We start from the raw sequence: 14,697 nt of genomic DNA on the forward strand, positions 1-14,697 counted from the left end.
CTTCAGAAAATGAGGGACTATGTAAAAAAAAAAATGTATGTAATTCCCAAACAGTGTCTAATCTAAAGTATTTGTTAAACAAACAGAATTAAAGCTGAAAGTTTGCAGTCACATACTGATTATTATGTGTTTCTGTAATACCACACTTGCATGTGCTTGAACATATGGGATACTGTATTAAAAAAACAGTACAAAAGGTTTGTATTTATGAATAAAAATTTCTTTATTAAAATTCCACAATGACAGAGTTTCCAATGATTAAGAAATCATGACGTCATGCTTCTTTAGATTGTGGATCAATTATAATTCTGTACATCTTTAATTTCAAGAGATTATAATTACTGATTGCTGCACTATAAAGGCCATTATTATCCAGTTTGAGCAGAGTGGAGGTACAATTATCAAACAAAACTTCAGAATTTGATTTGATAAATAGCCCCAGAAAGTAATTTGACTGTTTTGCCTCTGTGTATGTTTGTAGTATCATGTGCTTTTAACACATACACCAGTCAAATACAGAAACGTCAGTCAGTGGATGGGTTGCTCAGGGGCTCTCCCTACAGGTAGAGGTAAGCCAAGCAGAGCCTACACCAAGATTAGATTTTTTTCTTTTAATTCCAAACAATTTTACAGCAATTTTATTGTTCTTTAAGCTTTAATATACAATCCCAAACCAGAAAAACTATTTGTACTTGTGGACTTTATATGCAATTTGCACATAAACTAAGCCTACCCATTACGTTCTGGTGTTATTTATTTTATTTTTTTTACTCTATTTAAAGAAATAGTCGGTTACAATCCATTATTCTCACATGTCTAAAAGATAGAATTGTGATATTGCTAAGTTGGTTAATTTACACAGTCTGCTTTTATGACACCTTTCTTTCTTTCAAATAGGCTAAACTTTTTTTTAAATGTAGTAGCTCTGTTCCAATCTTACCCACCAAAGTGCCTAAAATGTACACTTGTAATACTGTATTACTTTACAGTGTGTTTCCTCTAACACGGAAGTTTGTATTACTTAACCTCTTTAACCATATTTCCACTGGTTAATCCTGGCGTGTTTTGTATCATGAAGGTAGTTAGCTTCTTATGAGGGTATATTGCCATGGTAAATTGTACTGTTGTTGAGCAGGATATGTTCCAAATTCCAGCTCTAAGCCTTCATTTGAATTCTATTTTTATATTTATTCTTTACATGCTCTCAAACAGCTAATAACAATCCAGGCAACAGAATAAAACCTAAAACTCTCTTTTAAAAAAAATAATGAAATGTACAAGCTGATAACCAGCTAATAACCAGGTTAGTGGATGAATCCAGATTACAAAAAGCCACCCTGGATATGTTCAACTCTCTTCATAGAACAGGCCCAGATTACATAACAAAACATGTCAATATTAAGACAGAGAAACTATGTACAAGATGCAAAACTACCACAATGAGCTGAACACATCTACACAGACAGGATGACTATAAAGAGACAAATATGGCAACAAAAACATGATGTTGGGGGCCTTTTAAAACTTAAGCCTTTTGTCTCGTATCCATCCCAAACTGACGCACTTATACAAAGCACTTATATTATACTATATTTCACAAAGCACGTATATATTAACATCTTACTAATATATTACCATATTAATTACAAAAATTACTAGAACACAGTAAATCTTTACAAATGTGGTCCTTCAGTATTAAATGATGAGCTTGTACAGTTAATTGTGGTTCTGGTTTGAAATGCTGTATAAAGTAAACATTTCTTTTTGTCACTGTTGTTCTGAATGGTTCTTCTTTGCAGTGGAAAACAATGGCTACATTACACCGTGGGCAAACCAACCCTGTTATTTCTCTCAATTTGTTTAATATTTCCCTTAATAATACTGTATGTACCACTCAATACTAGCTAAAGCTACCACTAAAAGATGCTGACGTAAACCTTCAGAAGTCTGTGAAAAACTCTCCAATTAAAGTAACTCATCTGTTACATTAACTACAAGCCTTAAGAAGCCAAACACACCTAACAGTGTTTAATTATAATGTGTACAGTGTCCTAAATGTATGTGTAAATACATGTTCATAAGTTATCTCATGATTTAGCGTTTGATTGAGAAATATATATTGATTGTTGATTTAGATATTTTGTTTAACTTCCCTCACAAGCTTAACTCACAGACTACATATAGATGAATTACATAAAGTTTGTGATCAAAATGGGGCTGACCCCCCCCAGATAATTCCCTCGAGAGGGGGTAGATACCAAAAACAGAGCTCAAAATGAATCAGATGTATACAAAAACATCTCCAAATACATGATCATCTTGGTCTGACTGGTGACATTGTTAATGACATGTGTTCACAAACTTTTTTTTTTTGCTGATTCAAAGTGACCAGTAAAATCAGCTATCATGGGCTGTTTAGCAATTAGTCAGGTAAACTCCAAGTTTTAATCAGTGAAAAGTTCTATAAAGATAACGAAAGCTGCAGATTCAGCTGTGACTCCCCCAAATTCAGCCTGGTTTTAAGTCACTTCGTAATAAAATTACAACAAATGTATGCATGTGTGTATCATGAATTCATACATACTGAACACAGTGGAAGAAGTGGAGGTAATTTAGCCCCGATGGGATGACATAGCTAACTAGTAACAAAGATCAGAACTGTGTCCTCTCAGCTGTGGGTGTCCTCACTGTAGCCTTCCATCACCACTGCTGCGTGGATATTGCATCAGAACATCTGCCGGTGGAATAACTTCAACCTTGTATCTCACTTTCTTGGACTGAAGGATGCTGTAGCTGTTATCAAAACACAGCACATCTGCACAAAGCAAAGGATACAGTCACTAACAGCTAAGAAAAGCTATCATCCTGTAAACACATAAAATACTTTATTGATCCCACAAGGGAAATCACCGCGTTACAGCTACTCCTCTAAATCACTCTATAAATGTGACAGGTTGTGTTTTAATAAGAATTTTGTTGATTCTGAATATGTCAACACCCAATAGCATCCAAAGAAGAGCTAGCCTTTTGCTACATTCTCTGTCCAGATGATCCCTCACTGCTTTCACATAAAGGTCATGCTGGATTAGCGAGAGCCTTCACTGTTTTATGACTGTAAGACACTCACTATTGTACCTCTGTCCTGATATTAATGACAATTTAAACCAAAATTTCACATCTGGAGTCATCACTACACATTTATTGGCACTTGATTTTCAGTCCAGTTTTTATGTAATTTGGTATACCTCAACTTCTCATCTGCTGTAGGTAATTTTTTTTTAGGTCTGCCACATTTTCTTTTGTCCTCCACTTGACAGTTTCCTCACATTTCCTCCACCCACTGCATACAATGTTGAGATATGCCAAGTTTTTGGCCTATAGCTCTTTGGGAATCACCTTGTTAGTGCAAAAGTACTATTGTATGCCTATTAAACTGTTATCTTTGGTGATTTGAAAGGCAGTCTGACATTTAGCTAAGGAAAATGGAATAAATGATGTGCTTTGTGTTTTTACAACAGGCTGCTAGTAACGAGGTACGTAAAGTTACAATTTAAAATTGAATTTAAATAATCTGTTATGTCCCTTGAGTTAGGAGCCTTGAATATGCTTAAATGATTCACATGTCAATTGTTAAAGTGCCTCAACAAACAAAAAGGATTCCTATATAAATGGTCTTTGACTAGAGTTTGAAAGATCTTCAGAAAGCTGGAGAACTGTTGCTCAAGTCCACTTAAAGAAAAAAATAACAAGAAAGTCTGGCGCATTGGAAGCAAAATGAAAGGAGCAATTTTCATTGTTACAGACTAATTCTGCAGACATTACTGCAAAAGTACCTGTACACACAGCTGTGAGTTACTTACAGACTCCGGGCTCAGGACAGGTGAGGCAGCTATCTTCAGGGACCAAGTGTGCATTGTACCGCTCACTGGGTAGAACTTGCTGCATTTCAGCTATCTTCTGTTGGCTGCCCTCTTTAGTCCTCTTGTACACTCCAAACCCAATATCTGCTCCATCACTGGCAAACTGCCACCTGACAAGCAATAATGAATTCATCATGAGTGGCAGCTTTAGTATTTTTTTTTATTTTATTTTATTTTAAAGTCTATATCACTAAATCACCACAAACACACACTACAAGTCAGTGATTCATTGTTCTCAGAACACAGAATAAACCTGCTGTACCTCAGGAGGCTGCTGGCTGCAGGAACATCATACTCCAGCTGGATGACAGAGCCACGGCTGATGGTCACACTTTTGTTATACTGAACCTTCACTGAATCCTGCACATAGTAGGACTTGGGAACTGTACCACCAAAATTGATCTGCAACCACAATACACAAAAACACGCATCACTTTAGTCTCCAATTTTAGAGGAACAGCATTGTATTTAATCAGTCTTTCCCTCTGCTCTCACCATGGTTCTGCAGTGAGGGTCTCCATCAGGGTCAGTCAGAGTTCCTCCATACACCACTGGAAGCTGATCTGGGTCAATATGTTCACGTAGCACTTCTTGCCAGTTACCTGTAAACACAATATTGTAATTTAAAGTTATTAATTTAGTTTAATAAGACTGCTTTGTTTCATGACCTTAGTTCCTTTATAGGTTGACATTCGTGTAGATTAAAAGAGTAAAATTATAAACTCTAAATAGTAAATATAAGAAAGACTGCATATTGACCATAGGGGTCAGGTGCAATGTGTGCCAGGTAGCACAGAAGCCCTGGTGGATTGATCCCCAGCTACCAAGATTGGGACATGGGAAGTCAACTCTTTGGTGGGGAAGGAGGATTCATCCCAGCTCATCCTCATGAGATATAGTTGGGCTCACCTCAACGCACGGCTTGGGCTCTAGAACCAGTCTCCTGGAGCCGGGATGGACTCTGTGTTAGTCTAGAGTTGCCCTGGGTGAGAGGCATAATTGGGAGGAATGGCCTCCTGGATTTGAACCCAAGCTGTGTTTTATTGTTGGATTTCTGTGCAAACCACAGTTTGTCCAAAACAAACACCATGTTTTAACATAAGTTAAAACATGGTGGTCCACATGGCACCAGGAAGCTCTAGGCAGTAGGTCGATGATCGATTTTATAATTGTATCACCAGACCTGCGGCCAAATGTTCTGGACACTTGGGTAAAGAGAAGGGCTCGAGTTGACAACTCGAGCCCTTCTCTGGACAGACCTGGCATGCCTAAATGTATAGGCCCCAGTGCACGAGATCTTCAACACACACCTCCAGCAGAGCTTCAAAACCATTATGAGTCAGAATAGACCATGTCCACTGCCGAAGTCTGTGCTGTGCTGTGGCCGTGGTGTGGTTCGTGGTCGTGAAACACCGGACCAGCTCTATATCCTCTCAAGGCTACTTGAGGGTGCATGAGAGTTTGCCCAACTAGTCTACATGTGATTTATAGACTTGGAGAAAGCAGTCCCTCGGAATGTCCTGTGAGAGGTGCATTGGGAGGAGTATGGGGTGTCTGGCACATTGCTACGGGTCATTCAGTCCTTATAGAAACATTGCAAGAGCTTGGGTCTGCATAGCCTAAGCATAGCATAAGTCGGACTCGTTCATGATGATCTCCGCCAGGGCTGCCCTTTGTCATCAATTCTGTTTGTAATTTTTATGGACAGAATTTCTAGACGTAGCCAAATAATGGAAGGCTTTCACATGGGTGGTCTCAGAATCCCATCTCTGCTTTTTGCAAGTACTTTTTTTATGCTTTGTTACTTCAGCATGCTAATGTTAGCATCAAGATCAAGTAAAGACTCAGAGAACACTGGGATAAAGAAAAGTTGTCTTACTTCCTAAAACAATGATCTTGCGCCGTGTTTCCTCGCACAGAAAGTGTTTGATCAGGTTGTAGGCCACAGGAAACATTTTGGGCGCTGCAGCAAAAGATACAAATTATCAACCAAAATACTAAAACAGAACGTGGAAATCAAATATGCAGACAGATGGTCTTATGTACCTTTGATGAGAAACACCCTCTTCAAGCCTTCAGGATAGTTGTCTTCAAACATGGTGAGGATCTACATGGCCAAAAGCAGTAATTACACATAGATGTTTCGTGTGTATGAGTGGGTGATTGTTACAAAAGCTGATAACAAACCTCTCCATAGGTCTCAATAGCAGGTTTCCAAATGTGCTTCAATCCAAGTCCTTCACAGTCATAGATTAGAGTGATGGATTCAATGTACTTCCCCAACTGAGAGAGAGACACAGTAACATTAGAAGAGACGAGCAGAGAGGAGTGGAAAGGGAAGAACAGAGAACTCCTGGCTGACCTTTTCAGACTGTTTTTGACATTCCTGCCTTAGCATCTCTGTGTTTTGGATTTTAGTCTTCAGGAAGTCCTGTTTGGTGGCTGACATCAGCAGACCTTTAGGATCCAGAGGGCCAATCACATCGTACCAGACTGGACTTCCCTCACGGTCATAGCCACACATCCCTCCAGATACATACTTCTCAATCACCTGAGAGATGGATTCATAAAGAAAAAAATGTGACCTTCAAAAACTAAAGAGTCTGAAAGACTGCTCATTTAACAACAGTCCCCTGCATCCTCAGTTCAGACTACTTTTTCACAAATATTAGCTAAAAAGAAAATGCAGTAGGTTACCTCTGGAGGTTTCCAGCCAGATAGGATGGTGTCTACTTTCATCTGTTCCCTAAACACCACATGCTGCAGAGGTCGAAGACAACAAGGCTGGGTAAGTTAAAGACTAAAGCTTACAAAAACCAGACAAACACAGAGTAATGTCTATCCCCACAAATGCTCCAGCTGTCAAAGACACTCTATAGCTATTATTCTAGAAATGATTTCATGTTTTGAAATGGAAGAAGCTTTTTTCATGCTTTACTTTATTTTCTGTTTCATATATACAGTATATATACTGTTACAATGGTTGGCTGCTTATATTAAATATGTCCAGAATTTCAGACAAAGAGTCCATTAAGTAACCTCTGTGAGCCCAATGCTCAGCCCTCAGACTGGTCTAAACATTCTGCTTTCACTAAGTTTTTCCACTCTTGGATTTGTTTGATGTCAGTGAGAGCAGATATCACTAATATGATCATCTCAACTACACAGTTCTGGTTGTGTATTTCATAAGCCCAACTTACCTGTGCCTTTATCACTTTATCACTCAGCCAATCACAATGAGGATTATTTTAAGCTGTGAATCCTGAAAAGATATATAGCTGGAAATATGTGCACTAGGTTCCCTAAAACTATAGGAATAAAGTCTGATCCATTAATTCCATGAATTTACTTTACTATACATTGTCCTATATTACTTTGTCCTTGAACATGAAAAGAGTCACTAACTAAATTCCCTAGAAAGAGGGCCACAAATCAAACACTGGATTAATCTTTAACATTGCGCTGTGTTATATAAACTCATCATTTTATGTAATATCTAAAAGGTAAATACAGTTTTAATGGATTTAATACATTTAGTACAGAGATTTGAAAAGCAGCACCAGGTAGAAATACGTGTTAGGTGTTAGTTGGGTACTTGAAGAGCAAACAGGCTCTCACTGTCTGAACAACACAGAGCTTACCTTCCTGATCATGCTTTCAGCTTTGTGAACATTGAAGCTACGGGCTGGAAAAAAGAAAAGAAAAAAATCCCACATTAGCCACATACAATCAAACTGACAACGCCACTTCTGTAATACTGAAATGCCAGGTTACTGTGAGACACTATGAGGAGACACCATCTTCTGGGAAAATAAAATACCTATTTTAACTAAGAACAAAGAAAATACATTTCTTCCTTTATAGTTTTGTTTTTTCTTTTTTTTTTAAATTTGGTTTGGGGTTGCCAGTTTATTACTTTTTAAATGGAAAACTACAGGACACCTGAAAAGAAATCTTTCTTTCTTCCCCCTCCCCTTTTTTCTCAAACATCTCAACAAATCACCACCAAAAGAGAAAGAAAAAAATGTTTTCAAAAAGAATCCTTAAAAAGTTAGCCATGATACTATCCAAGCAATATTAAACATTTTAATACAAATAATTAGCCCTTTAAGTAGATTGATCATGACTGCATACAGAAGAGGAAAGTAAACTTAAAAGACCATCAACAATATCTGATGATCATAAAACAGAAACCTTATGATACTTTTTTTTTTTTTTTACTCAAGCAAAGAGACTGGCCAAGGTTAACACAAATATTGAACTGCAGACACAGCGACCCCATTTATCTGAGTCCCTCTGAACTATGGACCTTTAAACAGCTGAGTGAACAGACAGGGCCCTGCATTATTGATCAGAGCATAAATCACCTAAGTCACTGATTCAAAATGCCGCAACAGTATCTCCAACCAAGAAAACACTGTTTCTGAGCGTTTGTGCTCTCTGTTCAGAAAGATCTGAAATAGTCAGAGCTGACTATTGCTAGAAAAGTGTCTTCTTTCAAACATTTTACCCTATTATTAGCTTCAACAGGGAAATTAATTGGTGTTGTGTGTATTTTAGTTAGTTTCTTTGTCAGATTATTTTAAAAATTATAATAAAAAAAGGTTTGAATAACAATGTGACTTTTGGACGCAATCCTAATCAACAAATTCACCAAAGATTTATTTACCATTTTTGAAATACATATCAAATTGAAATAAGCAAAATTGTGAGACATTTTCTTGAGGTTGTCAAGAACATATCACAGGCTTTCAGATCCAGATGTTCTCCTGGATTCAGGGAATCAATTCATGCGTGGTGTGGAGTGAGCGAATTTAGACCTTGGTGGTAATATGCAGTGTCAAACTGCTGTTGTTGTAGAACTGTTCTGGTTTCTGTTGGAGCATCGTCCAGCACCCATGTACACATGTACAATGGGTGCTGTAGTTGGTGAAAGGTGAAAACAACAAACGAGCATTCTAATCTGTGTCTAACTTTCTAAACCAGATCACCCAGACTGTAATCTGTTCTTCACTCGAACCATACCTTAAACTAATCAGTCAAACTCTAATGTATAGTCTGATGTGTTCTTTCACATGGTAGCATCATGGAGTGAATGCACTGACCAGCTGACATGATACTTTTACTGCAGTTTACAATTTGACAAAACTAAAGCTAGTGTCAAGTCTCAAAATGATTAGAAACTATGATTCTCGTAGGGACTGCCCTCAAAGCTCTACCTATTTCATGATACTTCATAAAGATTTAGAACTCAGTTTGACTTTTGTGTTGTTAAATACAGGAAGACAAAAAATATCACAGTCTTTTTAAAAATCACCAGGACAACTTAATTAAACTTGTAGCTCAGCTGAAACAGCAGCAGTCAGTGCTTTGAAGCTTACTCTTGATCAAGCTTGGAGACCAAGACCAAGTCTGGTTTTGCACAGCAGAAAACAAACATTTACACTGAGAATGGCATTGACTCCATGTTCATACTCTTTAAACTGTCAGACAAAAGTGATAGGTAAGAAATCAATGATTAACTGAAAGACGACTAAGGCTTTCATAAATAACCTGATTAAAAAACAAAACAAAGGGCATTGTTGTTAGTACACCGCATTTTAGTAGAGAGTGTTATGCCATATATGCCACTTTATATGTCACATAAAAATAGTATATCACAACTTTTTTGGAAGGTAAGCTTATCTAACTAAATGCTAAAACATTACATAAGACAACAGGTCACATGTAAAGATGGCAGCCAGTAGGTCATTAGCCTAGCGGAAAGAGAGGCAACAGATGGAATGACTGAGTTCACAGGTTACATGAACAAATCTAATAAAAGAATGTTTCATATACAAAAAAATAAAACTTTCCTCCTGTGGTTTTTTTTTTTGGGGGGGGGGGGGGGGGTGGCTTTTTCTGAATGCATCATAATGCATCATCCTGCTCTGGTTCAAGTATAAAATATATGGTTAACCTTTTGAGGCCGACACAGAACACATGAAAGTAGTCAAAAGCAGGACAGTTAATTACTGATTTCTTTCTTTACATCGTCAAATACCAACTAAAGCACAGGATTTTGAGAAAACTGAGCAGCAGAGAACTCAAGCTGAGATTTTTCACTGTCACCATCTTGGTGTTTAAACTCAGTCATGATTAAAGTTGAGTGGATCTTACTGAGAAACAGAGGGACACTGCAAGCCCAATGGTCAGTTTCACGGTGCTTTATCCTCCCTTTGAACTAAAAGTAAACATCATGATGTGTTCAGTAAGCCTTGAAATTAGCCACTGAAACCATAAACTGTTCAACAAACTGTTTACTGAGGTCACAGATCACAAGAGTTGATGGGTCAATAGCTTAGACTTCTTTGAGTCTGACTCAGTAATGGCTCACTGCTGGCCATTAGAAAGAGTCCAAGTTTATCCATGCCCATATTTTATATACAGCCTGTCCATGCTAAGAAGCTGGAGGAGACATGTTCTATCGGAAAGTCTTTTCAAGTTTGAGCATCATGTTTCAGTTAAAGAGTGCAACAGTGAGCAGTAAGTCTTTACCAGCTTTTATCAGTACAAGAAATTTAAAATGCAGTTCTGTTAAAAACACAAGTGTCTTTGGGACAACATGTTTTCATGTCTGTTTTTCTGGGCAGTTTTTCCCTCTTGAGCTGCATGGAATGGAGGGTAAACAAAAGAGTGACATTTGTAGCTACAGCATGTAAATGCACTTCATTTTAATACATGTTTTCCATCAGATTACGGGAAATAAAAAACATTTCAGTCTTTGATACAGACCCCCTCCCCCCTTGTCATTAGCACCTTTGCATTCACAAAAACTAGTTTCAAGACATGCCTAGCTAGCCTAAGTAATGCAAATTCTAATGCAACCGACAGCTTAAGTATCAGTTTCAAGTGGTGGATCAGGAGGGCACCAAGAAACCCAAGATGAGTGATTTTTCTTTAAGGTTAGGGAAGCAATTTTTTACCCATTTTGATGGTAGTTTAAAGCTACTGTTTATTAATTGAGCATTCTAGTAATTATTTCATCCTAATTAGGTAGTACTTTTTTCACATTTGGTATTATGTTCATTTGACAGTTCTTTATGATCTTAGTTTCTGTGCTTTATCACTGAAGTAAATGCTTAATAATTAATTAATTTAGTATTTATAAGTATACAAACGTTTACATTCATTCTGCAGTGCTTCTTGGTGTGTGGGTACCAGGAGCTACAGGCTGTTTAACACATGGAACAAGTTACTCATCAACAGAAACTAATGTCACATGCAAACCACAGAATAATATGTCAGATTAGAAGTTTTCAGAGTGAATGCAGAGTGAATGAGGTCAAATTTCAGGTTGATTTTTACATCAATCTGAAATTTAGATTCAAAATGTAGAAACAGAAAATGTGAATATTAACAGTTTGGGTCATATTTATTTCAGTCAATCAACTGCAATGTACAAAAAAATCAAAATGATTATATGTGCCATATGTGAAAACTGGACATATAGCACATTTTCATTTACTATTCATGCAAATAAATAGATTCAGAATTTATCCTGATACATTCCTATGATAGAAGGGTCCTCTTTTGTTTGAGCCACCACTAACCATGATTCAGTAATATTAATTTGACAGGTTATTCGATAAACTGACTTTCCAAAGAATGGAAAGTCAGTTAATGCAGCCAGAAAAGGTTGTTTTTAAAAACAAAACAAAACAATGTTTCTGATGTATATCAGCTCTTCCTGCAGCTGCTCTGCTTGTATGGAAAGAATAGATGGTGATAAAAAATCATCACCATTCATTAAACCTTAATAACTGGAAACACAAGCTAACATAATAAAACTGAAGTTACTTCTAATTTCTGATTTATTACACTTTACATAATCAGTTGCGATAACTGAATTTACTCGAGTACTGTATGAGGTAGGTATATTTCCACATTTAAATTTTGTTTACTTCATTTACTCCACTTCCTTTATATAAAATCTTTAATTATTTTTTGTATGTTAGTAAACTTCCTTCCAAGTATAAGCCCATGTGAAAATACTATGTTTCTTTATCTCCAGTCAGGTTTGATTTCTTTTTAGGTCTCACTGGACCCTTAAACACAGCATCAGATAGAATGCAATTCCAATGCTATTCAGAGAAAGGGAGCCCTTCTCCCTCATTCTAAGCTCACATGTTTAATGCATTACCCAATGACTTTTATTTCACTGGCAGTGGAAATTAACAAGAAGACTGATTTAAAACCACCTTATTAAAAGTCTGGAGTCCTTATACCACGCACTTCAGATTCAGATCGTTTAGTAAAATGACACAATAAACTTACTACGTAAAACGTTTTGCCCCTCTTGTGTTAGAGGCATGAAATTTAATATAATGCAGTATTCCCTCCCCCCCCAAAAAAGAAAAGAAAAACTCAAATTTGTAGGCAATAATAGATAATCAACATGAATGCATAGGTTATATTTATGAGATCAGTCCCTTGAAAGAAGTATTCTGCCGATACTGAACCCTCCAGCTCTGGTATGCCTACACTCTTGCACTGAAACTGGATTTAGTTTCATGTTCGGAACAGGTTTGTTTGGCCACCGTGGCTCAGGGGGGTTGGGAAGCGTATCTGTAACCGGAAGGTCGCCGGTTCGATCCCCGGGCTCTCTGTCCTGGTCGTTGTGTCCTTGGGCAAGACACTTCACCTACCGCCTACTGGTGTTGGCCAGAGGGGCCGATGGTGCGATATGGCAGCCTCGCTTCTGTCAGTCTGCCCCAGGGCAGCTGTGGCTACAACTGTAGCTTGCTTCCACCAGTGTGTGAATGTGAGAGTGAATGAATAGTGGCATTGTAAAGCGCTTTGGGTGCCTTGAAAAGCGCTATATAAATCCAATCCATTATTATTATTATTATTATCATTATTCCTACTCAACTGCTTTAAATATCAAAGTTTACCAGAGACTGAAGGTAGCCCCAGGCATTATAAGGCTGCCAGTATACTTGTAGAGTATAATGGCAGCCTTGAAAAGTTTGTGGTATACCACAAGCTTTCATTCTGTGCAAAAATATCCCCTGTTACTGAAATCTTTTAATTTATAGCATTATTAGTTATTTAGCCTCTATATGAGGGTCTTTAACAGCTTTTATGTCTGTTAGCTGCCACAAGTACTGATACAGGAAATCTTTAATATGTCACCCAATAGTCCTTAAAATACAACATGTCTGCGTAGCAGAAAATCCTCTTTTCGCTCACTGTTACAGCAGAGAACAGACGCAAACACAATGCTCTGGCCTCTGTTACGCTGGGCCATCTGATATGTGCCGTTTATATTCATTAAGCCGTTTGAAATCAGATTTTTCCTTTGTTGATTTTTGAAACATTTTATTTTGTTATTTAATAAATAATTTCATATTTGCATCCGACTTCATCCTTATTTTAATTGAGTCAATTTACTTTGGTTTACGTTTCGTTTTTAACTTTTATTGACCCTCATACCTTTCCACTTATTTTGTTATATGTTTGTTGTGTTTCACTCAAGGTTAAGTATCTTATCTTTCTTATCTTAAGATAGTTACAGCTTCTCAACACACCTGAACAGTGAGAATGCACACTTCATATCAGGGTTGGAGTCTGATAAGTAATTGGATTGACAAAGTCATTCTTGTAGTAGGGCAGAAGAATAAATTAACAGTAAGTGGCAATATTTAAGCACTTTCATTGAAATATTTGTAAATACACAGAACACTAACATATATGAAATATGTGTCAAAGTAAAACCGATTTATTAAACATATGGCAGCCTCTTTAAAAGAGAGACTGGCATACATTTAGTGTATTGAATCGAAGATCTCTCCTTTCCACGTGATTTTTTGTTGTTAATTGTCACTCATCTTTTCCAGCTGGTTCTGTTTTTTTTACATTCGTCTTTAGTCACTCTAGACTTGGGTGATTGTTGCTATAAATAGGTGGTTTCAGTGTGTGTTGTACATAAATGCAAGTCTCACCTCTGAGCCAGCGCAGGAGGTAGTGATCATGCTGCGCAGGCAAGCTTGGAAGGATGTCCTGAATCCTCTCCCGAAACTGGAAGTGAGAGAACCAGAGAGAAGACAAAGTTATTTTAATATTTAAGGAACAGTTTTACATTTGCAGAATTAGACTTGGTCGCTTTATTGCAAAGTAAGAGAGGTTTGATACCACTCTCATGTCTGTACATAACAGTGTGCAATAACAGGCAATCAAATATATGTTGGTCATACAAATATATGAAACTACAACCAGGAGATACCTAGCGCATAATAAAGACTGTTAATGGCCCAAAAAGTACTAACTTGGCCGCATCAGTTCAAGCTACAAAATGATTTTTTTAAAAAATTTATTTGTAGTTTCAATTTATTCAAAAAGAGAATAGTTAAACTTTCCTCTAGGCTTAACCAACCACCCTAAATTTATGTTACAAGACAAGACATTAACATAAAGTGGTGTGTTTCGTTGTGTGGAAAAAAAAAAAGATACATCCCAGTAAACTCACAGCATAACATCAACCAATTTTGATGAGACCAAAGACCAATGTCAATGATTTACTGCATATGACACTACCTCAAGCCCACAGATACAACAATTTGATAGATAAGAACAATTAAACCATTCAACTGAACATATATATCTGCATAACGTTAATTGTAAATGTCTTACCTCGGCTAAAATCTCAGCCTGCTTTGGGCTCAGGTCTCCTATTCGTCCACTCATCTCTGTGACCTTGTGTGTTTAATGGAAGCAACCTATGTGAATGAACAGCACT

The 14,697-nt window shown here is 37.2% G+C and overlaps 1 protein-coding gene across 1 annotated transcript; it reads right to left on the bottom strand.

The window, feature by feature from the left end:
• Window positions 1–198: 198 nt before the first annotated feature.
• On the bottom strand, window positions 199–14,697 carry sec14l8 (SEC14-like lipid binding 8). Its single transcript, XM_006797282.3, has 12 exons — window positions 14,592–14,697; window positions 13,904–13,979; window positions 7,562–7,605; window positions 6,618–6,680; window positions 6,283–6,471; window positions 6,108–6,203; window positions 5,967–6,027; window positions 5,800–5,883; window positions 4,416–4,522; window positions 4,183–4,322; window positions 3,861–4,030; window positions 199–2,815 (listed from the first exon to the last, which is right to left on the bottom strand). The coding sequence occupies exons 1-12, from the start codon at window positions 14,643–14,645 to the stop codon at window positions 2,685–2,687; spliced, it is 1,215 nt and encodes a 404-aa protein (XP_006797345.2). The 5' UTR covers window positions 14,646–14,697; the 3' UTR covers window positions 199–2,684.

The sequence above is a fragment of the Neolamprologus brichardi genome, chromosome 7 (assembly GCF_056152115.1).
Source record: "Neolamprologus brichardi isolate AB-2024 chromosome 7, ASM5615211v1, whole genome shotgun sequence".
NCBI classification, from domain to species: domain Eukaryota; kingdom Metazoa; phylum Chordata; class Actinopteri; order Cichliformes; family Cichlidae; genus Neolamprologus; species Neolamprologus brichardi.